Source organism: Erpetoichthys calabaricus, chromosome 17, assembly GCF_900747795.2.
Source record: "Erpetoichthys calabaricus chromosome 17, fErpCal1.3, whole genome shotgun sequence".
NCBI classification, from domain to species: domain Eukaryota; kingdom Metazoa; phylum Chordata; class Cladistia; order Polypteriformes; family Polypteridae; genus Erpetoichthys; species Erpetoichthys calabaricus.
In genome coordinates, this window is record NC_041410.2 from 7,279,626 (window position 1) to 7,306,295 (window position 26,670).

General features: G+C 41.9%; 1 protein-coding gene across 1 annotated transcript in view; it reads left to right on the forward strand.

Annotated features, from left to right (window-relative positions):
* The first annotated feature begins 14,249 nt into the window (after nucleotides 1-14,249).
* Nucleotides 14,250-26,670, forward strand: part of LOC114667358 (zinc finger SWIM domain-containing protein 4-like) — a 59,115-nt gene continuing 46,694 nt past the window's right edge. The window contains exons 1-2 of the mRNA XM_028822629.2: nucleotides 14,250-15,008; nucleotides 22,186-22,390. Coding sequence (XP_028678462.2) covers nucleotides 14,856-15,008; nucleotides 22,186-22,390 — 358 coding nt within the window. The 5' untranslated portion in view covers nucleotides 14,250-14,855. The remainder of the gene's footprint in view (nucleotides 15,009-22,185; nucleotides 22,391-26,670) is intronic.

The following is a 26,670-nucleotide window of genomic DNA, read 5'->3' on the forward strand; positions in this document are numbered from 1 at the left end:
ATATGATAGATAGATAGATATGAAAGACACTATATAATGGATAGATAGATAGATAGATAGATAGATAGATAGATATGGAAGACACTATATGATAGATAGATAGATATGAAAGGCACTATATAATGGATGGATAGATAGATATGGAAGGCACTATATGATAGATAGATAGATATGAAAGGTGCTATATAACATAGATAGATAGATAGATAGATAGATAGATAGATAGATAGATAGATAGATAGATAGATATGAAAGGCACTATATAATAGACAGATATGAAAGGTGCTATATAACAGATATATAGATAGAAGGGCACTATATAATAGATGGAAAGGCACTATATAATAGATAGATAGATAGATATGAAAGGCACTATAAGATAGATAGATAGATAGATAGATAGATAGATAGATAGATAGAAAGGCACTATATAATAGATGGAAAGGCACTATATAATAGATAGATAGATAGATATGAAAGGCACTATATAATAGATGGAAAGGCACTATATAATAGACAGATAGATAGATATGAAAAGCACTATATAATAGATGGAAAGGCACTATATAATAGATAGATAGATATGAAAGGTACTATATAACTTATAAGATAGATGCCCACACACAGTGCCAGACCCTTTTTTTCAAGGCAACTTACAAATCACTGAAGGGTAACATAACTTGCTTAATCCTGCAGATGGAGGGCTATGCAAGTGACTCCTCACCTCAGGAACACAGTAGCAGTTGCTGTTGGCCACTGGTGACTGGTGACACACTGTAGTTCAGTCTGTGCGGGAGGACGGTGGCTGCAGGTTTTCTTTGTGCCCATTCTCTTGTTTGTTAGTGGACTGTTTCTGCACTTGACCTATGAATTTAGCCTTAACCTGAAACATAATGTGAGAAGCAGCTGTATTAACACATTTTTCATATTACAGAGACCACCTTTAAGCAAGCAGACGTTTGTAGTGCAGTGCTGGTGTGTGTGGCGTCGCCTCAAATGGGAGAAGATCAAAATGGAAGTGCAAACATGCGATTAAAACAACACAGCGATGCTGACCTTTAAGCCCCCTTGCTAAACTGGACAGTTCAGCTCACATGTGCACACACAACCAAAGGCGTGGAGGACACAGCAGAGCCAATTGGTCAGCATGAAGACGATCTCACAGACTGTCTTTCTAGGTACAGTAAGTAAGGACATCGACCGTATCACAGAATATAGGAAAGAAATGTCTTAAGATAACAAAGTGAAGGGTTGTCCTTAACATTTTATTAGTAAGTTCAATTACCGAGAGAAGCTTATTATTATTTTTGCCAACATCAAGTGGGGTGAGTGCTACACAGAACGTGCTAATGATGAGGATCTTTTTTTTTTTTACAAAATCGTGTGGGGGGGCCCATTGTGGCTTGGCCTCTAATAGGCTGATTATCTTTGTAAAGCAGAAGCCCCCATTATCACCTGGATTGGATAAGTTGGGCATTTGTGTGACTTGCAGATAAGCAGGGGTCTGGCCTGTGGGGGTGGGGGGCCAGGGATTAATGTGATTATCAACTGATGGCCTTAACTTTGGAGAAGTTGCCTTAATTGAGGAAGTGGAGTGCAGAGGAAGTCGGCTCTGTGTTAGCGCAGAGGACCTCCTCGCTGAAGCCCACCAGTTCACGTTGGGGGATGTATAAGGATGATCAAGCAAATCAGTGTGGGACCTTTTATTTTTGTTTTTTTTGTCTGTCAAACGGCTGCGTGACTTGAGTTTAGTGTGTTGTTGTCACATCTGTGAGCTCCTTGACATGCGATTTAATAACCCGGTTATTTGCAAAAACCCATTTTCTAAAATGCCATGTTATAATAATAATAATAATCAGACATTTTATTTATATAGCGTCTTAAACTTTTATTCCAATTTGAGAATCTGCTGTTGGGTAACCCGGTTATGTGGCCGTGTAAACCCTGCACGTGTCGGCCACCAGTGGAACACGGTGACATGGTAGAACACGGTGGACGCATCCACAAAGATGATTTTCCTGTGGCAAACGATTGAGTGATCGCATTATTCCATCTCCCGGTTGAAATCGTTTGTCTCGATATTTCAGAATTCTGTAAATTTATGTTGATGAGCTGAACGACCGGTGCTGAGCAGCAGAATCTTGGGAGCAGGAACACGTTAAAAGTAACAGGCTTTACGTTCTCCGTAAAGTAACAAGTAAACCAACGCAACGCTTACAGTATCTTGTTGAAGCAAAGACGCCCGCGTTGTTCTTATCCCGGCACCACAGAGTGCGAGGTGTTGCGTCTTTGCCCAAATTCAGACAGGATGTGGATTAACAACAGGGTGTCGTCTTTATTCAATAAATCAATCTGCACATGTTGGCCATCGATGGGACACGGTGACTCGGTAGAACACGGAGGACGCATCCGCAAAGATGAATTTCCTGTGGCAAACGATTGAGCGATCATGTTATTCCTTCTCCCGGTTGAAATTGTTTGTCTTGATTTTTCAGAATCCGGTAAATTTTTGTTGATGAGCTGAACGTTTAATGATATCAGAGTCCAGAAGTGGTCTCACACATGTTAATGGTGGTCTTTAAGACACCAGATTTCTACCTTACCCGAGTCACTCGCCGTATCCCGGTTTTGTGTGTGCATATCTGTCACCTCTCACTTTTAGGCCTTCATTGCCTGCTAACTTTGCGAGAAGACCACCAAGTGCGTGAGCCCCTCCTGCTGGTATGGTAAGCCTCTCCCACCGGCAAGTCCTACGCAGGGTCTCTGAGTAGTGACAGGTGGTATGTCAGGGCCCAAAAAGCCCCATGTTAAACTTACAAAGGCTGAGAGGTGGACTCCAGATGTGTGGATATGTCTTGGTGGCCACAAACTGACCCCCAAGGTATGGGTCAAATAACATAAAATAACACAGAGATGGAGCTTATCAGCCTTAGTTGGCAATCCATCCAAGTCTGGTCTGGTATTACTGTAAATAACCCCACGGGAAGGAGACCATGGACAAGAAAACCAAAGCTGAAGACCACCAGCGCATTAACGGCACGACGACACATCTCCCTTGCGTTCCATGTGATCCTGTTCTGCTTGTGGGGAGACGGACAGTCACAGCCTGTGCCCTCTATCTCGAAAGGGGCCCACCCCAAGCTACATGTGGTCACCACGTCCTGATATGAGGATGGTGAAGCAAACTGAATAAAACAGAACAACAACAGCAGAAGGAGACCCCCACCAGACCTCTCTCGAAATTCTTCAGTGAAGTTGCTGAGGACATCTACGATACCACATGCCAAGTTCTAGACTGGTCGGACTGATAGGGCAACCAGACAACAGAGCATCTACAGCAAGACCGTCCCCTGTGTGAGGCCAGGAGATGCCAGATCCAGATGGAGTGGACACCAATGATAAGGAAGCTGTACAGTAGCCTGGAGGGCCCACAATGCCCGGTGTGTCCATTTGAATGATCGAAGACGGGGTGGGTGCAGGTCAAGATCTCTCGTCTGTCACTCAAAGAAGAGGCAGCTCCTGAGGCTTCAGATGGTGGGAGGATCTCATCCTGACGTCAAGATTGTGTCAGCCAGAGTGTGATGGATGGCTTCCTGGCTAACATTCCTCCGGGCTGCTGATCCTACCGTGGTCAATCAGGTATGAAAAATCGGTAATATGATAAGGTGGGGGGGGGGGGGGTACGAAGTCTAGCACCCCATCCTCCTGCCTTTGTGGGTTCACTTTGCCCACCACTGTTGCCCACCTTCAGATTCATCCTCTTGTGGCTTTTCAGACACTCGGCTAATTGATGCCAGACTGAGCATGTGCAGTAGCGGCGTGCGATTTGTCTGGCAGGCAGCTGTGACTCTTCCCTGACTTGATAAGTTGAAAGATTCAGGTCGAGCGTCCTCGACACCTCCGTTAATGGGCAGCCAGGGAGAAGTGTGTTGGGCTGGAGAAGGGCGGGGGGCTTCACTGGCAGGGGCTAAGTGGATTAAAAATGTCAGTCATCAAAGAGTAAAGGGCTGGAAAGCACTAACTGGCCTTAACTGGGGGCCACTTCACACCACTTGAGAACAGGGGAACAAAGGGATTTCGGCATTGCGATGGCTTCCTTCCTTCAACTGTTGTGCCCCTGAACAGAGACGAGTCCGACTCCTGCGTCTGAGGCTGGGTGGGCCGAGCTTGGAGACGGATTTGTACAGCTGCATGTCATGGGGTAAAACCAACAAGAGGGTGTGGTGGACTTTAACGGGCTTGATGTTTTGTCTTTATGTTCTTTGATTTAATGAAAAGTGCAACTTAAATATCCACTGAGCTTTCCGTCCATCCGCAGTCTGACTTATTTATTTATTTTAGGGACTGCAGGGGGCAGCTGCCTGTTGTGACACCGCAGGACACAAGGCCATCGCAGAGAGAGTGTGCCCACCAGGCCTGTTTAGAGTCGTCAAGCAAGCAAAGCTGCCCATCTCTGCGATCGGGAGGAAAGCCCACACTGACGTGGGCAGAGCATGCAAACATCCCATAGGTAGGTCTGGGGCTGGGGTGCAAAATAATAAACAGAAAAGGAACAATCCGGGGCTTTGTTAGTGAATGTGTGTGTGACACAAAGCCTGTCGTCACATACTCCAGGATCTCCTGGTCATGAGGGGGTGGGGGTGGTGGGGGCAATTGGTTGGGTTGGCATCAGGCTGTGCCATTTTAGAGATGCTGGCTACAAGGGGTCTTCCAGGATCATACTTAAAAGCACCATGAAAATGACAGAATAGCCCCCCTTGTTTTAAACTGGGGTCACTGGACACGACTTTTAGTGGATTACGACTGAAGGAACAAAACATAAGGACATCGGAAATTTGAGGGTAGCACGTTAATACATCTGTCTATCATATAGTGCCTTTTATATCTATCTGTTATATAGTGCCTTTCATATTTTTTATCATATACTACCTTTTATATCTATCTATTACTTGATTATAGTACCAGGACTCATCACATCCCAGTCACTGCCTCTTCCAGCTTTTGCCATCGGGCAAGAGATACAGAGCTATGAAAACTAGGACAAACCACCTTAAAAACAGCTTTTATCCGAAAGCAATCATGGCCCTGAACTCAGAATAAAACTGCTCCATATCATCATCTAAATGTGCAATATAGACCTTAAGTCAACCAGTGCAATTTGTATATTTATTACTATTCGGTTTGTTATTATTTTTCTCTCTTCTTGTCTTTTTGTCTTTTTAACTCTTATTCCTCACACTGAGTCAATTGCACCTTCAATTTCGTTGTTCCTTTGTAAAAAGTGACAATGACAATAAAGATCTATCTATCTATCTATCTATCTATCTATCTATCTATCTATCTATCTATCTATCTATCTATCTATCTATCTATTTAACATCTATTTATTTGTTATAGTGCTTATCATATCTATTTATCTATTATATTGTGCCTTTCATATCTATTTATTATATAGTGACTTTCATAGCTATCTCTCTGTTTATTATATAGTGCCTTTCATATCTGTTTAACATATAGTGCCTTTCCTATCTATTTATCTACTGTATCTATTATATAGTGCCTTTCATATCTATCTATGTATTATATTGTGCCTTTCATATATATTTACCATATGTGCCTTTCATATCTACTTAAAATATAATGCCTATCTATCTATCTATCTATCTATCTATCTATCTATCTATCTATCTATCTGTACTAAAGTGTTTTGTAAATGTAACTGAATACAGTATTATTATATAGTGCCTTTCATATCTATTTGTCATATAGTGCCCTATCTATCTATCTATCTATCTATCTATCTATCTATCTATCTATCTATCTATCTATCTGTCTATCTATCTATCTATCTATCTATCTGTACTAAAGTGTTTTGTAAATGTAACTGAATAGTATTATATAGTGCCTTTCCTATCTATCTATCTATCTATCTATCTATCTATCTATCTATCTATCTATCTATCTATCTATCTATCTATCTATCCTAAAGTGTTTTGTAAATGTAACTGAATACAGTATTATTATATAGTGCCTTTCATATCTATTTGTCATATAGTGCCCTATCTATCTATCTATCTATCTATCTATCTATCTATCTATCTATCTATCTATCTATCTATCTATCTATCTATCTGTACTAAAGTGTTTTGTAAATGTAACTGAATAGTATTATATAGTGCCTTTCATATCTATTTGTCATATAGTGCCCTATCTATCTATCTATCTATCTATCTATCTATCTATCTATCTATCTATCTATCTATCTATCTATCTATACTAAAGTGTTTTGTAAATGTAATTGAATAGTATTATATAGTGCCTTTCATATCTATTTGTCATATAGTACCTTTCCTATCTATCTATCTATCTATCTATCTATCTATCTATCTATCTATCTATCTATCTATCTATCTATCTATTCTAAAGTGTCCTATCTATCTATCTATCTATCTATCTATCTATCTATCTATCTATCTATCTATCTATCTATCTATCTATCTATCTATCTATCCTTAAGTGTTATATAAATGTAATTAAATATTATTATGTAGTGCCTTTCATACCAATTATATACTGTAGTGCTCTTCCTATCTATTAATAAGTTCGTCTTGCGCTCCCCGGTTGCCCATATGCATATTTCTGTGTTTTTCGCGCGGAGTTTCTCCCTCATTTTGTTGTTTAAGTTTATTCTTTTCTTTTCTTTTCTATTCTATTCTATTCTTTTTCTTTTTTTAATTCGAGTGATTATCTCGCTGGTCTTTAAGGTGGACTTCATCAGAATGACTTGCATCGAACGGGTGTCTTCACCCACAGCTTAATTAAACCTCAGAGGCCTCAGTTATCCTGCCATGATAAACGTCAGCGGAAACGCGCCCCTGTCTGCCCCACAGGATCAATTCACAAAAGTGCAGGGGGGGCTTTTGTCCGACCCGGCGTGCGTCTGCTAATTTCGATCATTAAGCTGTAGCTATCTATCTCCTCGATCAAACGACATCAATCAAGCGCCTGTCAAAGCTCTCGCCGTAGCAGGGTGCTGTGCTGACCGCCCGCTCAGTGCAGATCAGTCAGTGTCGGGGGCAGCATGGATCCTACCGCGACAGCATCGAACACAAGGCAGGACTCGACCCTGGGTCCATCAGTTCTTTTGTTTTCTAGCCCGTTGTTGGCCATAATAAATGAAACCGAAAGGAACGATGCACTACTGATTTACGGAGTTTGATTAAACGTACAGTGAAATCAGCAGAAGAAAACGTGTCACTCAGAAGCCTTCCTCAGATGTCTTCCTCTGTTTTGTGCGATGACGTTTGAAAGGCGGTGCCCGAACTGAAGCGCTAATGGCTCGCTAAAGCCCGACGTTTTCCAATTCACATAGAAGCTCAGTATTTCGGCTAACAGGCTTACCGATAGGCATGCGGTTTAATCCCCTTCGGTCCGACGTCTGAATGGACTGAAAGCCCCAGGAAACGAGCAATAAGAGCTGGGGGGCATCAGGCTTAGTGACAGACACCCCAGCGTGTGAGGCGTCCCTGGAAGCGCTTTAGCTCCGCATTCACACCTGGGCGACTCGGACCCGGAGGGGTGACAATGCTGTGTATTGTCACAGTCCTGAAAGTGCGAAGCCGATCCTTCTGTGTGGATTGAGATGAAAAGTTAGGATAAGACTTTCTGGGGGGTGTCAAAAATAAACGAATAATTTGCGACTGCCGGGGTGCGAAATGACAATCGACGTCGTGCGGGCTGAGCAAAAGTAGAACAACGACCTCTAAAAACTCAGCGCGTTTGCAAACTGATTTCAAAATGGACACGTAGATATCTCTTCACGCATAAACATTAACATCCTCAGACTATTGGATCAAGGGGGTCCTGAGCTTACACATCCAGCCCCAAAGTGGGCGGCAGTCCATCGCAGTGCCCACGCACAGACCCCCGAGCTTTGAGATGAGCCACACGGACAGGGGCGCGGGGAGAACGTGCGGACTCCACCCGGAAAGCGCCGCCGTGTCACTCGAAACTTCATATTCACAATGAAAAGGCAGGAGACACGATGAGGAGTTTTGTGATCAACTGAAGGGACGGAAGGACCACCGCATATGGAAACCGAGGCTGGTTACGGGGGATTCGGCAAGGTTTCCAGACCCTACCACTTACAGGCACATTTTATGCTGAAATCTTTTCAATTCATGTCTTCCCTCATCAAGCAACACTCAGTACCCCCGAATGACAAAACAAAAAAACGGGATTTTAGGAATCCTTTGTTAAAAAATATGAAACGGAAACATGCCAAGTATAGAGACCCTTAGCTCATGTCCTCCATTGAAGCCCCTTTAACAGGAGTCTTCTTGGGTTTGACGGGAACACCCGGATTGGGGAGGATTTCCTGCCATTCTTCTCAGCAGATCCTCTCCAGCTCTGCCAGGTTAGATGGCAGACATTGGTGGGCAGCAGTTGTCAGGTCTCTGCAGAGACAATGATTGGCTTCAAGTCTAGGCTGCCAGCCGGGCAGCTCAAGCACATTCATGGTGTGGTCCCTATAATCCACTTCTGGGTGGGTGTTCCACTTTTGTTCATCCCCAGTCTGAGATCCAGATACATCTTGGGACTTTGCTCCATTCAGCCTTACATCATTGAGTGTCCTTGTCCCTAATGCTGCCAACCACCACTCTTTTCTATTGCCCAGGTGATGAGCGGGCACTGGTTTAGTTCCAGACATGGGGCTGGTTTCATCAGACCAGAGAATTTGGGTTCTCACAGTCTGAGGGGTCCTTTAGTTGCTTTTTTTTTTTTTGCAAACTCCAAGTGGACTTCCATGTGTGTTTTACTGAGTTTCCATCTGGCCACTCTGCTAATGAAGCTCAGATTGGTGGAGAGTTGCATGGATGGGTGTCCTTCTGGATGTTTCTCCCATCTCCATGCATGTACTCTGGGGCTCAGCCAAAGTGACCATCGGGTTCTCGGTCACCTCTTGCCTTTCTCCTCCAATTGCTCAGTTTGGCCGGATTGCCAGCTCTGGGAAGAGTCGTCCTTGTTCCAAATGTCTTCCATTTAGGAATTATGGAGGCCACTTTGCTCTTGGGAACCTTCAATGCTGCAGACTTTTTTTTCTTGTAGTCGTCTCCAGATCTGAGCCTCGACACAATACCGTCTCCCATTACTTTGACCCCATGGCTTGCTTTTTGCTCAACTGTGGGACCTTCTGTGTCCAGTCAGCCACAGGTGGACCCCAAAGGAGGTGTAGAAACATCTCAAATGAGGATCATTAGAATGGGATGCACCTGAGCCAAATGTCAAGTGTCATAAGAAAGGGTCTGAACATTAGTGGCTCACCACTCGCTATGAAAGGCGCTTTGAGTAGTGAGAAGAGATAAAAAGAATTATTATTATTATTATTATTATTAAAAGAGATGGATGGGCACACAGTACACATGAGGAATTAAATATCACGGTGACAGCCAAGGCAGAGGTTTTCTTTATTTAAAATTTTCTTATTTAGTCAGATCAAAATGTGTGTGTAAGTTTATTTATTTACTTAGTTTCTTATCTGTCTATTTATATATTTTATTTATTTGAAGACTTTCATAAAAAAAAAAAAAAAAAATCTCCCCCTGCAGACAAATAAAATTCTCTCTCTCTATAAACGTCTGTCTATAAGCGGGCAACATGTTCTTCATCCAAGGACAGGAAAGCAAAGATACAGTGCATCCGGAAAGTATTCACAGCACATCACTCTTTCCACATTTTGATATGTTACAGCCTTATTCCAAAATGGATTAAATTCATTTTTTTCCTCAGAATTCTACACACAACACCCCATAATGACAACGTGAAAAAAGTTTACTTGAGGTTTTTGCAAATTAATTAAAAATAAAAAAATTGAGAAATCCCATGTCCATAAGTATTCACAGCCTTTGCTCAATACTTTGTCGATGCACCTTTGGCAGCAATTCCAGCCTCAAGTCTTTTTGAATATGATGCCACAAGCTTGGCACACCTATCCTTGGCCAGTTTCGCCCATTCCTTTTTGCAGCACCTCTCAAGCTCCATCAGGTTGGATGGGAAGCGTCGGTGCACAGCCATTTTAAGATCTCTCCAGAGATGTTCAATCGGATTCAAGTCTGGACTCTGGCTGGGCCACTCAAGGACATTCACAGAGTTGTCCTGAAGCCACTCCTTTGATATCTTGGCTGTGTGCTTAGGGTCGTTGTCCTGCTGAAAGATGAACTGTCGCCCCAGTCTGAGGTCAAGAGCGTTCTGGAGCAGGTTTTCATCCAGGATGTCTCTGTACATTGCTGCAGTCATCTTTCCCTTTATCCTGACTAGTCTCCCAGTCCCTGCTGCTGAAAAACATCCCCACAGCATGATGCTGCCACCACCATGCTTCACTGTAGGGATGGTATTGGCCTGGTGATGAGCGGTGCCTGGTTTCCTCCAAACGTGACGCCTGGCATTCACACCAAAGAGTTCAATCTTTGTCTCATCAGACCAGAGAATTTTCTTTCTCATGGTCTGAGAGTCCTTCAGGTGCCTTTTGTCAAACTCCAGGCAGGCTGCCATGTGCCTTTTACTAAGGAGTGGCTTCCGTCTGGCCACTCTACCATACAGGCCTGATTGGTGGATTGCTGCAGAGATGGTTGTCCTTCTGGAAGGTTCTCCTCTCTCCACAGAGGACCTCTGGAGCTCTGACAGAGTGACCATCGGGTTCTTGGTCACCTCCCTGACTAAGGCCCTCCTCCTCCGATCACTCAGTTTAGATGGCCGGCCAGCTCTAGGAAGAGTCCTGGTGGTTTTGAACGTCTTCCACTTACGGATGATGGAGGCCACTGTGCTCATTGGGACCTTCAAAGCAGCAGAAATTTTTCTGTTACCTTCCCCAGATTTGTGCCTCGAGACAATCCTGTCTCGGTGGTCTACAGACAATTCCTTTGACTTCATGCTTGGTTTGTGCTCTGACATGAACTGTCAACTGTGGGATCTTCTATAGACAGGTGTGTGCCTTTCCAAATCATGTCCAGTCAACTGAATTTACCACAGGTGGACTCCAATGAAGCTGCAGGAACATCTCAAGGATGATCAGGGGAAACAGGATGAACCTGAGCTCAATTTTGAGCTTCATGGCAAAGGCTGTGAATACTTATAGACATGTGATTTCTCAATTTTGTTATTTTTAATAAATTTGCAAAAACCTCAAGTAAACTTTTTTCATGTTTTCATTATGGGGTGTTGTGTGTAGAATTCTGAGGAAAAAAATGAATTTAATCCATTTTGGAATAAGGCTGTAACATAACAAAATGTGGAAAAAGTGATGAAGCGCTGTGAATACTTTCCGGATGCACTGTATGTTGTAGTTTCTGATTAAGACCACCGGTTAAGGATTTCAACTTTGGAATTCAAACCCTAGGTTGCGGGTTCAAATCCCACTACTGACACCAGTGTGTGACCCTGAGCAAGTCACATGGCCTGCCTGAGCTGCAATTGGGAAAAATCAGAGAAATTGTATGTCAAATGCTATAAGTCACCTTGGATAACAGTGTCAGCCTAGTAATAATATAATATAATACAATATAATATAATATAATATAATTTAAAACATTGAAGTGTGATACACTCTTAACAATAAATGTGCCAGTGTGGTTCAACATAGGGAAACATCTTTGGATTCCAAAATTTATTTATTTATCTATTTATGTATGTAATTATTTATTTAAAGAACTTCTGGAAACAGGCTTTCTATCTATCTAGTGCCTTTCACATCTATCTATCTATCTATCTATCTATCTATCTATCTATCTATCTATCTATCTATCTATCTATCTATCTATCTATCTATAATATAGTGCCTTTCATATCTATCTATCTATCTATCTATCTATCTATCTATCTATCTATCTATCTATCTATCTATCTATCTATCTATCTATCCATTATATAGCACCTTTCATATCTATCTATCTATCTATCTATCTATCTATCTATCTATCTATCTATCTATCTATAATATAGTGCCTTTCATATCTATCTATCTATCTATCTATCTATCTATCTATCTATCTATCTATCTATCTATCTATCTATCTATTATATAGCGCCTTTCATATCTATCTATCTATAATAGAGTGCCTTTCATATCTATCTATCTATCTATCTATTATATAGCGCCTTTCATATCTATCTATCTATAATAGAGTGCCTTTCATATCTATCTATCTATCTATCTATCTATCTATCTATCTATCTATCTATAATAGAGTGCCTTTCATATCTATCTATCTATCTATCTATCTATCTATCTATCTATCTATCTATAATATAGTGCCTTTCATATCTATCTATCTATCTATCTATCTATCTATCTATCTATCTATCTATCTATCTATCTATCTACCTGTTATATAGTGCCTTTCATATCAGATCTGTGAAGGCCCAGGGGTTTCCGATATTAAAGACGGGCTCTTGCTTACAGCTACACGGCTAAGTTCAGGTTTTCTTGACCTGCGAGTATCCTGCTCACTGCACTGTTCTTTAATGGCACTTTATGGTTCTTTTTTTGGTTGTGTGGTTCCTCGTAGAACTACTACTTGACAAAGTACCATTTTATTTTGGGAAGGGTTCTTTGCATATGAAGTTGGTTCTTTGTGCTTTGCAAAACTTACTAATATATAGAGAAAAGCATGGAAGGCCATGTAGCAGGACACTAACAGATTAGTCCGAGTTATTGTACACACCAAGAGTCCTCTTTTTAAATCCTGGCCCACTGGTATTTCACGGACCATCTATTCCTGGTTTTTTACTGTACTGCCTGTTACGGATTTAAATAAATGAAAGGTTATTTCTAGAATCTTCATATGGATGGATCTTTTTAGAATCAAAAATTCTCTCCTTATGGCATCGCTCTGAAGACCCACTGTGGCCCATTGATTTATAAGGGGGTAGCCTACTAAACATGAAACCTTTTCAAAACCCAAAGAACCGTCCCTAGAATTAAACGTTTTTTTTTTTTTGCGAAGCAAAGGTTCAACGAGGAAGCCACACCAGCCGGTGAAGCGCCATTAAAGCACCCTCATTGTCGTGACAGGATGTGTGTCCCTTCCTTTGCTGACCCCTTGTCCTGCACGAGCGAGGAGTCGTGACCGGTGTCCTGATCAAATTCCACGGTGTTTTATCTTCGTCTTCCATGTCTGTTTTCATTGATCGATTTCTCAGCACGATCTCCAGACGGGGTGGCTGGGCGCCATCACTCAAAGGCAAAAATCTGACAGCGGCAAAAAAAAGTGCCATGGAGCTTCTTTGTGAGATTTTCGATGAACTTTTGATTTAGCAATGCTGCTGCCATATGATTCTGTGATGGCGTGGTGTTGAAGCGGCCGTCCATCCGTCCATTTTTCAAACTTGCTTGTCCTGAGCAGGGTCGCGGGGAGGATGGAGCCTTTCACAGTAAGCATCGGGCGCAAAGCAGGAGCGATCGATATAAAAATACTGTTTAGACTGCAGGAAAAGTAACGCAGTCCCTCAAGTCACTACACCGTATTTCATATAGCATATCAATTAAAATGTTTGTTCGGTTTTATGTGCCCGGTGCGGTTAGGGTGGTCGAGCCTAAAATTACATCAAACGAGTCCCGAAGATGGATGGATTATTAACTGTGTGCAGTTTATAATAAAACCGTCTTTGTTTTATTTTATTTTTATATTGCTCAGATTTCTTCCTTAAATGTTATAAAGTCAGTTTTTTTATTATTACGTTAGCGATAAGAGTTACATTAGTTCACTAAAGTCATAGTTTGTGGGGCAGCCAGAATCCGCTCCGACACCCTCCCTTCCCCCTCTCCCCAGCAGCACCCCCCACCCCACCATCCGTTCCAAGTAGATGTTAAATGAATTATTATGCATTGATTAACGGGTTTGCATTTGATAAAGGATACTTCCATGAGTGAAAGCCATTGCCTGCTTAAATTTCTACTTCAAAGGCGACGACATCAAAGGAAATTCATTCCATTCAGTTGGAGGGGCGGGCTTCGTGACTCGCGTTCAAAAAAAATTATGAATGAAGATAAGGTCCTTATAAGGAGTGCCGAGCCTGATATGGCAAACGACCGTGACGATTGGTCAGAATTAGCTGGGCAGGTGTTTGAAAAGGGCAAGTTACAAGGACGAGGGGCGGACTCATACTTTGACTGACAGGTACGTGCGCGAGTTAGATAGAGAAAAGGAAACGTCGGCAGGCCGAAGCCAATGGGAACGTGCAATGGGCGGGACACCGAGGGTTGCGTTATGGAAGTGTTGAAATTAATGCATTTACATTGTTGTGAGATTTAAAGGGACCTAGCCATTGCCACACGAGGAGGTTCGGAAAAGCGTTCCGCATAGTAGCTTGTATATATATATAGATATATTTAGATATATCCGACGGAAGGAACTCTGCGCCTCCGAAACGAGGATTCATGTAACGGGAAGCGGCACAGAGGAACACAATACCAGCTCCAAATCCGGGAATCGCTTTTTGCCCCACGTACAGTAATCAACCGAAAAAAAAAACAAAACACACACACAAAAAAAACAAAAGAATATTTCAAAGGGGGAAACCGTGTGTGAAAAGAAGCAAGAAGAGAATTCGACATTCGATCGGACGATTTTTTTTACGCAGTAAGCAAACCAAGGAAGTGGAATATCGGAATATCCCGGACAAGAAAGAGAGTGACATCCAGAAAAACACAAACCGCTCGTGTGTTGGTAAACGGAATTAACGGTGATAGTCTCGTCGCTCGTGTGTTTTTGTAAGGACGGGAAGATCTGTACGTCAGAGTCCGGTTTCAACGTGGAGTTTTAAGGGGGGGTGGGGGAGGCAAGGGGGGGGTGCTGTGAATGGACCCGCCAGCTGCTAAACGGAGGTGTACCGGGCTGGCCCCGGCGCCGGTGCTCCGAGAAGGTGCAGCCAGAGGCGTCCAAAAATGCAGACTGGAGTCGCTGCTGGATCTCAGCGCCAAGCGGGTGGCAGAGAGCTGGGCATACGAGCAGGTATGTGAGTCCGCCGCATGGCTTTACCAAGATTGTTTATCTCGATTATATAGTGCCTTTCATATCTATCTATCTATCTATCTATCTATCTATCTATCTATCTATCTATCTATCTATCTATGGACAGAATCGCCATAATCTGCCGTTTCCAGTAAACGAGAACTCAAAATGTTTGTGTTTCTGGTGTATGTTGGCGTCTTTATTTTTTAAACACTTTGACTTGTTGGTCATTACGGTATCTCTGTGGACTGTCAGATTATTTTACCAGACGCATCAACTTTCCAATGACTAGTGTGTATATATAGCGACTTACACATCGAGCTCATCCTCACGAGGCGCTTCTACAGCCCACACTAGAATTACACATAAGATAAAAGTGCAACGCGAGATGATTTCAATAATAACTCAAGTTGGCGCATAATATTCAGGATTGACATTATTGGAAGGGTTTCCGTTTATTAGAAGAGAACGCGATGGGTTCGGAGATTATCTGGCCATGTAAAAGGGAAGTGTGTTGTGTGCTCTTCAGCCAGCCGCTGGCGTCGTGTGGAAGGCACGGAAGGTGAAATCGCTCGGCGCTCACGAGTCTGCTTTTCATTACTCGCTTTCCTCCGCACCGAAGTTTTAAAGTGAAGTTTTTCCCGTCCTTACCTCGTGTGTTTCGAATAATCGTAGTTTTGTAAGCTGCAAAGTGAACGTGTATGCGAGCGACACACAGATACAGGAAGTGTCTACCCCTCCCGAATTGGGGAAGAGAGCCCCTTTCAGACAATGGGAAAGCGATCCGATTATATTCTAATAATAGTGGAACAATGGCGCTTCTGTGAGCTGCGGCGGTGCGCATTTCAACACGAGGTGAAGCAGGAAAAACTGCTTTCTTGTTCTCTCTCTCTCTTTTTTTTTTCTTCTTCTTCTCCGCCCCTGCACATCGCTTTAACGGAGACCGGCACGGGGAATGTCCCACCGATTGCCCCCGCAGGCTGCCTACCAAAACATTGCTCAGATTCGGAGCCGCGCACGTGCCAAGAAGCGAAGTTTCCGAGTGGGCTGCGCTTGTGTGTGTAGAGTTTGTTTTTCTCAGTTAGGCTTTGAATTTATTTACAAAAGGAAAAAAGGGGAAATGTATAAGGTCTTAAAAAAAGGAAAAAAAAAACAAAAATGAGAGGCAAAGAGATGAGATTTTCTGTCAAAACTGGTGGGGCGCGGTGCGGTGCGGTAGTGACCTTTGGAATCCGCCGTCGAAATCTTTCCTTTTGAAAAAAAAAGAGAAAGAAAGAAGAAACACCAAATTGGGTCATCCGCGTCTCACTTCATTTGCACTCCATTTTCAGGACGATGTCACGCTCAAGTGAGCGCCACGCATGTTTTAAACTGGCAGATGGTCTTCAGTGAAACCCGAACTCGCGCCGCTCACCAGTGTGCTGTAAAGTGCCCACGGGCTTTGAGCTGCCCCCTGGCCTGGAAGGCAAGGGGGTGGAGGGGGGGCATTGACTGATGACAGCTCGGGCATCCTACAGTGGAAACGCTGTAAAATAGAACTTGTTAAAAAAACAAACAAACAAAATAAAAAACAAAACAAAATACTGCCCGATTTCACAGTTAAGAGAATATGCGACATTAAAAGAAATCGCGAACTGGGGGGTCTTCAGTGGGAAGGAAACACGAAGCTGGGTGTGAGCCGAGAAAGCGAGTTGTGTTGAAATGGGACTAGAGGGGTCGACTGAGTCAGTGTGTGTGTCTATCATATAGCGCCTCTGACACGCGTCTATTAATTATATAGTGCCTTTCATATCTATCTCTATCTATCTATTATATAGTGCCTTTCATATCTATCTATCTATCTATCTATCTATCTATCTATCTATCTATCTATCTATCTATCTATTATATAGTGCCTTTCATATCTATCTATCTATCTATCTATCTATCTATCTATCTATCTATCTATTATATAGTGCCTTTCATATCTATCTATATCTATCTATCTATTATATAGTGCCTTTCATATCTATCTATATCTATCTATTATATAGTGCCTTTCATATCTATCTATCTATATCTATCTATCTATTATATAGTGCCTTTCATATCTATCTATTATATAGTGCCTTTTATATCTATCTATATCTATCTATCTATTATATAGTGCCTTTCATATCTATCTATATCTATCTATTATATAGTGCCTTTCATATCTATCTATCTATATCTATCTATCTATTATATAGTGCCTTTCATATCTATCTATTATATAGTGCCTTTTATATCTATCTATATCTATCTATCTATTATATAGTGCCTTTCATATCTATCTATATCTATCTATCTATCTATCTATTATATAGTGCCTTTCATATCTATCTATCTATCTATCTATCTATCTATCTATCTATCTATCTATCTATCTATCATAGTGATTTTAATATCTATTATATACCATCTTTCAGATATGTGTATATTATATAGTGCCTATTACACTCTGTGTGCATCGTACAAGATTGCAATTTTTTATCATAATTAATTTTGCAGATTTTGTTAAAATGTTTTTTATGAAATATACCACAAGATCTGAATCAAAATTCAAACCTTTACATTACTGATTTGACCAAGTGAAGTTAGTTATTTTAAAAAGTCACAATAACAAACAAGCTGGTGTGGTGGCGGATGATGTGATCTTCATTTTCAAAGTGAATGTTGCGTCAATAGTAAAATTAGAAAGCCTTGTGTAATAGTGCAGAAGTTGAAAAAGTGTGAGGAGTGAAGGAGGTGCTGTGCTTCATTCTTAACAAACAGCTAAAAATGCATATGTGAGCTTTAAATATTTGCAGAAAATTAGAAGTGTTTACTACTATTGAAGGCTTTAATGAGGTCAGATTTAAATCATCCTGTTTAATTTTAATGTGTGGAATAATGGACAAAGAGTTTAAAGGGGTATCTATCTATCTATCTATCTATCTATCTATCTATCTATCTATCTATCTATCTATCTATCTATCTATCTATCTATCTATCTATCTATCTATCTATCTATCTTATCCTGCCTACTACACTACAGTCTGTCTGTCTATCTATGCCGTGACATAATGCTTTCTAAACTCATGAAGACGCAGTGCAGCAAACAGACCGTAACGTGTTAATAAAGCGACGTCTTTGAATCTTCCCCTCCAGATGTGTCCTCCCAAGTCTAAGGTGATAAACTGTAATGCACTCACTTGCCTGTTCAACCATACAAGCATGAAAAATCTAATATTCACTTAATCAACGTGGAAGAAGCAAATTCATGTGGAATAAGTGCACGTGTCTGTGTCTGTCTGTGTGGTGGCACCCTGAGCAGAGTCAGTTCCTGCTCTGTGCCCCGTGCTGCCCAGTGTATGCTGCATGTTCCCCCACAGCCCTGAAGTGGGCATTTGTGAATGTTGTGTTGTGATTTTTTATTTTTGTGCACACTAGGACTCAGTTTTCAGGCTTTAAGAATAATGAGAAGACTTTTGACAACCAAGCCAGTGCGGACCCTCCCTGCTCTCGATGTTCAGAGTGGAGCTCTCACTCCTGAATTCAATTAAGTGCATCTGAGAAACTTGTGTTATGTTCTGAATGTGAGGCAGTGAATGTTCACAGAGTCAAGGGATGAAACAGAAATGTGTGTGTGTGTGGGGGGGGGGGGGGGGTGTCCCTGGTGTGAGGAGACAGCAGCACTAACCCCTCAGACAGCATTACAATGTGGGAGCAACAGCTTTTGTATGCAACCTCAAAGTAACCCCAGAAAGGGAGCAAATAGTTGGAGCCCACCGCAGTAAAGTACAGGGGCTCACCTGAAAGAGTGGCGGACCATTTGAGAAAGATCAGCGGCCCACCTTATGGTGCAGTGCCCGGGCCCCAGCTGCAATGCAATGGGGCCGCTGTTCAGATTTGACATGCAGCATCTATCTATCTATCTATCTATCTATCTATCTATCTATCTATCTATCTATCTATCTATCTATCTATCTATCTATCTATCTGTCTGTCTGTCTGTCTGTCTGTCTGTCTGTCTGTCTGTCATGCAGTTTATATGCACACAAATATCACCTGTGTCTGGTATACTAGCCAAACTACCTAGCATTTCCCGGGTATAAATAAATATGAAAAAGCTGTCATTTGGAAATTAAACATGGCTGAGAACAACCAATGACAAGAAAAAAAGATGCACTGTTAGGCCAAAGCTGTAATCCAGTGAGAAAATTAAATTGTTGTCCAGATTATTTCAGAAGAAAACAAACAGTAGATGTGTGTCTTTGATAAGATCTCCCTTCGGCTGGTACAAAACTTTGTGCACTGTGACCTCCCATTAGCCTCAAAGCTTTTCTGCTGCCTCATGGGAACTGTAGTCCTTGCATTGGTGCTGAGTTTTGGGTTTCCCCCTTGCATTAAAACTCCTCTCCCTAATATGGCATATAGCCTATATTTTTAAGATGGACCAACAGCAATACATATGCAACATTTTGTGAAAATTGGTCTGGCTATTTTTGTGTGATTGGTGAACAATCAAGCAAGTTATAATTTTATTGATGTACTGTAGATAATACAAGCAGTTTAGGATTTTACTTAAAGGTGCCAGATAATCTCATAATTAGGTCAATTATATAGTGCCTTTCACATATCTATCTATCTATCTATCTATCTATCTATCTATCTATCTATCTATCTATCTATCTATCTATCTATCTATCTATCTATCTATCATATAGTGCCTTTCATATCTATCTATCTATCTATCTATCTATCTATCTATCTATCTATCTATCTATCTATCTATCTATCTATCTATCTATCTATCTATCTATCATATAGTGCCTTTCACCTGTCTATCTATCTATCTATCTATCTATCTATCTATCTATCTATCTATCTATCTATCTGTCTGTCTGTCTGTCTGTCTGTCTGTCTGTCTGTCTGTCTGTCTGTCTGTCTGTCTGTCTGTCTGTCTGTCTGTCCAGTATATGGTTTAGTGTTCTGCTTTAAACCGCCAGCTACTCTCATCGTTAGGTCAAATAGCTGAGTACAAATCAATAACGTAATTGAATAAAATAACATTTACAAGAAGCCCAGTTGAGTCCTCTGAGAGCGGAGTTGACATTGAAGGTTTACACACCAGGTGGTCTTTTGTTTGCTGTCCCCCCAAACAGCATTTGTGTTCTAGCCCTGTGTGACTTGTAAGTTACCTTGGATGACAGCACATTTGTGCAGTTGAGTGCCCCCCCGTTTCCCATTTTCAGCCCTCCGTATTGTATTCTTGTTTTTTTTTTTTTTATTATTGACTGTTTTCTGAAAGCCCCCAATTACTTGCCCCCCCCCATTGTAGTGTACACACACAAATACGAGGGCCACCCTTTCTCAATCACGCCGGCCTGTTTTGGTTTTGCCTTGGGGTTCTGCTTTAGTCGTCTCACTTGTACAGACGACAGAGAGCCTGGAGCTTTGGTGTGATGCCAGGACTTGATGCCCGCACCCTCCTACGCTCCTCAGGCACACATGCCAGTGACACAAGTGTCTTTTGTTCCATTTCACCCGCCTGTTGATTGCAGAGCAGGCTTTTGACTTTTTTTGTGACTCTGATCTGACTCAAAAGATATTTTAGCGATTGTTAATGTCAGTTTAATTATTCATGAATTCTAAAGCTACCGCGTTATGGCAGATTTTGGGGTTCATAACCTGCCCCAAACTGGAATTGGTAAAGATTTAATATTTAATGAGTATAAACTGAGGGGGCAGCCTTAAATACAATTTGATGCCTTTTAAAACACATTCTATTTTATGCCTGTTCATACTCCAGTGTTTCCAGGGGTGCACTTACTTTTTCACACACCTCTGAGTTTTAAGCAGATTAGAAGGCTCGCGGCTTGGCACCAGCAATGTGTCTGTTCAGTTCCTTATGAGTGTTGTATTTGTGTGGCTACTCCAGTTGGTACGTTTGGGTGGATTTTTGGCATTCCCTATAAGGATCAGCTTGCCCCCCAACACCCCCCAGGACAGCCTCGTCTTTGTGTTCAGTTCTTCCTCCAATGTTACGATTTTGAAAAAGGCTTCAATAAAAACCAACAAGTGCTCTTTCTGTTGGTCTTCCACTTTTAAACTGTTTGAAAGATGTGGTGACACCAAAGTCTTGAAGGAAGCCTTCTTCCTCCTCTTCTTCATCATTTTCCTTTTCTATGTGGGGTCCATGTGCCCGATGACTCTTTTCCACGCAGCTCAGCTCAGCACCTCCTCACCAGTCAGGACCTTCTCCTTCAGATCATCTTCTACTTTATCCTCCTCCATCATCTTCCCCCTGTCCATCACTCTTTAGCCCACATCTTCATCGTCTCTCCTTATTGAATGTCCACACCATTTCAGACTCTGTTCCTGTACGTTCTTAGCCATCCCTCCCAGTTCTGTTGTACCTCTGAGGGTCTCATTTCTTATTCTGTCACACATCCATCTCCACCTTCTCATTTCTGTCACCTCTGACTTCTCCTGCTGCGCTGCCTTGATTGTCCCCATCTTGGCTCCAGATATCACTGCTGGTCTTACCACCATCTTGGAATGCACTGGTGGATTCATGGGGGACCACCCACACCCCTCCTGGCTTTGATGCGCTGGTGGATTCATGGGGGACCACCCACACCCCTCCTGGCTTTGATGCGCTGGTGGATTCATGGGGGACCACCCACACCCCTCCTGGCTTTGATGCGCTGGTGGATTCATGGGGGACCACCCACACCCTCCTTGCTTGGAATGCGCTGGAGTATTCATGGGGGACCACCCACACCCCTCCTTACTTGGATGTGCTGCTTCAGGCTTACAGTATGAAAGACAAATCTCTTGGTCCATCTTTGCTTTCATTGCTTTGCTCTTATTCCACTGTCTTCTGGTCTTCTACTGTAAGCTCCTTCAAATTGAGGACTTGGCCACAATATCATAAATTATCCAACTCCCAGCAGCACCTCCAGCCCAGTGGCTAATCCTCCATTTAAACTCCAGTCCCAGACTGTGGCGCTAACTGCTCCGCCACCTGCAGTCCAAAAATGTTGTTTTCTTTAATGAGGGTCTCTTGTACCCCTGGGGTGATAAGGGTTGGTTGGGTGGGTGGTGTGGTGTGGTGGTCTCTGATGATGTTGAAGAAGCTGACTGTTCTTTGCCCCCTTTCCCCCAACCCCAGGTGGAGGAGCGCTTCTCTCGCATCCCCGAGCCCGTCCAGAAACGCATCATCTTCTGGTCGTTCCCACGCAATGAACGGGAAATTTGCATGTACTCGTCCCTCAGCTGCCAAGGCCCTGAGGCGGACCGGGATGGAGGCGTGCCGTTCCAGAGGGGGCTCAAACTGCTGGAGACGTCCGGATCCGTGGAGCGGGTTCTCCAAGTCGGTGAGTCTCTGAATTTCTTTTTTTTTTATTTAATATTTTGGCTGATTTGGAAAAAAGTGTACATTAACATTTGGGTGGGGGGGGGGGGGTGTTTGGGGTCCGTGTTTGCCGTTTGCTCTTGAGTAACATGAAGCTGGATTGGGGGGGCCTCTTCAAAGCCAGGCTTGCTTATCCGGCCATGACCCACTCCCAGCAGGGGGATAGGCTCTGTTTGCTCAGCCCCTTATGGGGGGGGTTAATGGTGTAAGGGTTGGCGAATCCTAAACTCAATGGCGATTCATGCAGCTCTTAGCAACTGAATGACTCAATCAAGTCCCAGCCCCCTTCCGTCCATTCCAGCCCTCCATGTTCTGGTGGTTAGTCATTGCTTTGTAACCCCGAGGGTCCGTCAGAGGTGGGTCTGCTATGCAGCTTGATGAGCTTGTTATGCTGTGATCACAGGGCAGTGCGGGGCCCGGGTGTAAACACAGATGGCAGCCGGGGTGGCTGTGTTTGCTGAACACCAATGTTCTCGGTCGACGGCCATCCCACATGCGGCCATAAACAGAGCTTCTGTTGACTGTTATGACAGCCGTCGGTGCTCCCCCAGCCCGGGGCCAAAAAGCGTTTCGTTTGAGAAACAGCAGGCACACGCACATCCTCTCCCGGGCACATCCACTCCCGGGCGTGCGCCTGCAGAGCCGGTATGGGCAGAGGTGGGCCTGTCCGGTGCCAGGCAGACTCGGGCTGCTGATGCCTGCTCCTTATGTGGTGTGGAGCGGCACGTTGTTGGCCTCAGGGTTTATCTGGAGTGGTCATCACATGCGTCAGGCACCTGGTCTTAAGAATTGTTTTGCTGTCGGGGCTTCATACGTATGGAGTAGCGAGAGCTGAAACACTTGAATGAAGGGCCAGGTCCTGCAACATAGTGGGCAGCAGTGGTTTGGAGTTGGGCTTTGGTTACTCTTCAGGCCCCAAGGCTCCTGGCGCTTTGTGTGACCCTGAGAGCCTGCCTGAGCTCCAGTTGGAAAGACAAAAGAAATGTAGCCAAGTGGATCTCGCAAGAATGTTGTAAGTCGCCTTAAAGAGGGCATCCGCCAAATAATCAGAAATACAAATAGTAAAAATAAGAATTAGACTTAGACATTCCAAATTGGCCTTGTGGGAGTGTGGGCATGGCAATGGGCTGGCACCTTGTTTGGGGTGGTGCCCAGTGCTGCCAGGACAGCCTTCAGCCTCCCTTGACCCTGAGGTGGATTAAACTGCTTTGGGAATGCTACGCCATGCAATACATAGACAGTGAAAGGCATTACATATGCATGACAGGCACTAAATATTAAATAGACTAAAGTGAAGGGCACTATATATTACGTAGATGGATAGATTAGAAAGGCACTATATATTAATAAGATAGATATGATAGGCATTATATGTTAGATGGATGAATAGATAGATAAGAAAGGCACTATCTAATAATTACATATGAAAGGCACTATATAATAATAGATATGAAAGGCACTATCTAATAAATAGATATAAAAAGCACTATATAATAAATACATATGAAAGACATTATCTAATAATTACATATGAAAGGCACTATATAATAATACATAAGAAAGGCACTATCTAATAAATAGATATAAAAAGCACTATATAATAAATACATATGAAAGACATTATCTAATAATTACATATGAAAGGCACTATATAATAATAGATATGAAAGGCACTATCTAATAAATAGATATAAAAAGCACTATATAATAAATAAATATGAAAGACATTATCTAATAATTACATATGAAAGGCACTATATAATAATACATATGAAAGGCACTATCTAATAACTAGATATAAAAAGCACTATATAATAAATACATATGAAAGACATTATCTAATAATTACATATGAAAGGCACTATATAATAATACATATGAAAGGCACTATCTAATAAATAGATATAAAAAGCACTATATAATAAATACATATGAAAGACATTATCTAATAATTACATATGAAAGGCACTATATAATAATAGATATGAAAGGCACTATCTAATAAATAGATATAAAAAGCACTATATAATAAATAAATATGAAAGACATTATCTAATAATTACATATGAAAGGCACTATATAATAATACATATGAAAGGCACTATCTAATAACTAGATATAAAAAGCACTATATAATAAATAAATATGAAAGACATTATCTAATAATTACATATGAAAGGCACTATATAATAATAGATATGAAAGGCACTATCTAATAAATAGATATAAAAAGCACTATATAATAAATACATATGAAAGACATTATCTAATAATTACATATGAAAGGCACTATATAATAATACATATGAAAGGCACTATCTAATAAATAGATATAAAAAGCACTATGTAATAAATACATATGAAAGACATTATCTAATAATTACATATGAAAGGCACTATCTAATAAATAGATGGGTAGATATGAAAGACACTATATTAGATAGACAGATGACAAGCAATATATAATAAATAGATACAAAAGGCATTATATTGGATGTATGGACAGATATGAAAGGCACTATATAATAATAGATATGAAAAGCACTATATAATAAATAAATATGAAAGACATTATCTAATAATTACATATGAAAGGCACTATATAATAATACATATGAAAGGCACTATCTAATAAATAGATGGGTAGATATGAAAGACACTATATATTAGATAGACAGATGACAAGCAATATATAATAAATAAATACAAAAGGCATTATATTGGATGTATGGACAGATATGAAAGGCACTATATAATATTTTTTTTTATTGCAAGAAGAAATTTAGCTTGTACAGAAGCTCAAAAATTGTAACAACAGCATCCCTCCTCAAGCACACACAAACAACTAAAGAAGAAGAGACCTCTGACTCGACTGAAGATGAGAGTGGTCCCTGTGAGGCGCTATACAGGCGTATTGCCGTTGTTGTAAAGGAGCCCCCATGGCATTCATTTTGGCTGAAGGATTTGTTGGCTGAAAGTCCTCAGTGCCGGGGTGTCACTCAGAGGATGTGTGTGTGTCGTTGCTCATAATGGCGCTCAGTTATTTTTTTTCTTCTTCTTCTTAGGGGTGTTGATTTAAACCCATCAATAAAGTCCGCACAGCCAGCGGTGGGCTTTAAATTTTCCGTGGCACCATCAGGCTCTGGTGTGTTTTGCACTTCTGGTTGTTTCTATCGCTAATCACACCTAGACGTTTGCCTTTTGTTTTTTCTGTATTGTTCACACGTCTTGCCTTATTCGCTTTTCTGTCCAACGACTCTGACCCCGACTAGTAAATCCAGCAAGCTGCTGATTGGTCGCCTCCTGTTAATGTCACAAATTTGAGGTGCCTGTGATTGGCTGTTACTGTTAATCTTTTTTCCTTGCCCTTGTTATGTAGATGTACGCCATAAAATTGCTATGCATATGTGTGCTTCCTACAAACTTTAAGAGTTCAATTTACTTACAGTGATAAAGTTAGCAGTGTTAGGTTTGCTGCGTAACTTTATGATTATTTGATATTTTAATCAAGGTAGATGTGTGTTAAAATCTATGCAGTTTAGGCTACTCAAATATAATTGAAAAGCTAAGCTACAAAATTCACTGCGAAAAGTGGGTGGGCAAAGGCCTACCTGGGCCCTATACTGGCACCGCGCCTGTTTCTGCCCCTTGCCAAGGCAAATGTCACCAGACCATAAAGTAGCAGGCTCAGATCCTGGCGCTGACTCAGTGGGAAGCCTGAAGTGAGTCACCTAAGCAGAGTGAGCTTGGTGTGAAACATGAATGTAAAAGAAAGAACGTAAGAGAACCGTGTGAACTAAACTAATGTAGAGAAGAGTGGGGGGGGGGTTAGGGGGTGTGGCGGGGGTCTCAAGGCCCCACCACTAAAATCAGTTCAGTGGTGTGACCGGGTGTTTCCAGTCATGGATTGAGTGGGAGGTTGGAAAGCCCCACCGGTAAAATCAGTTGAATGTTCTGACCCGGTGTTTCCAGCTATGGATTGAGCGGGGGGGTCTAAAGGCCCACCAGTAAATTCAGCTGAATGTTCTAACCCAGTGCTTCCTGTTATGGATTAGGTAGGTGGTCTGAAGGCCCACCAGTAAATTCAGCTGAATGTTCTAACTTGATGTTACCAGTCAAGGATTGAGTAGGGGGCTCTAAAGGCCCACCCACTACTTAAATCAGTTGAATGTTCTAACTTGATGTTACCAGTTATGGATTGATCAGGTGGGCCTAAATGCCTCACCAATAAATTGAGTTGAA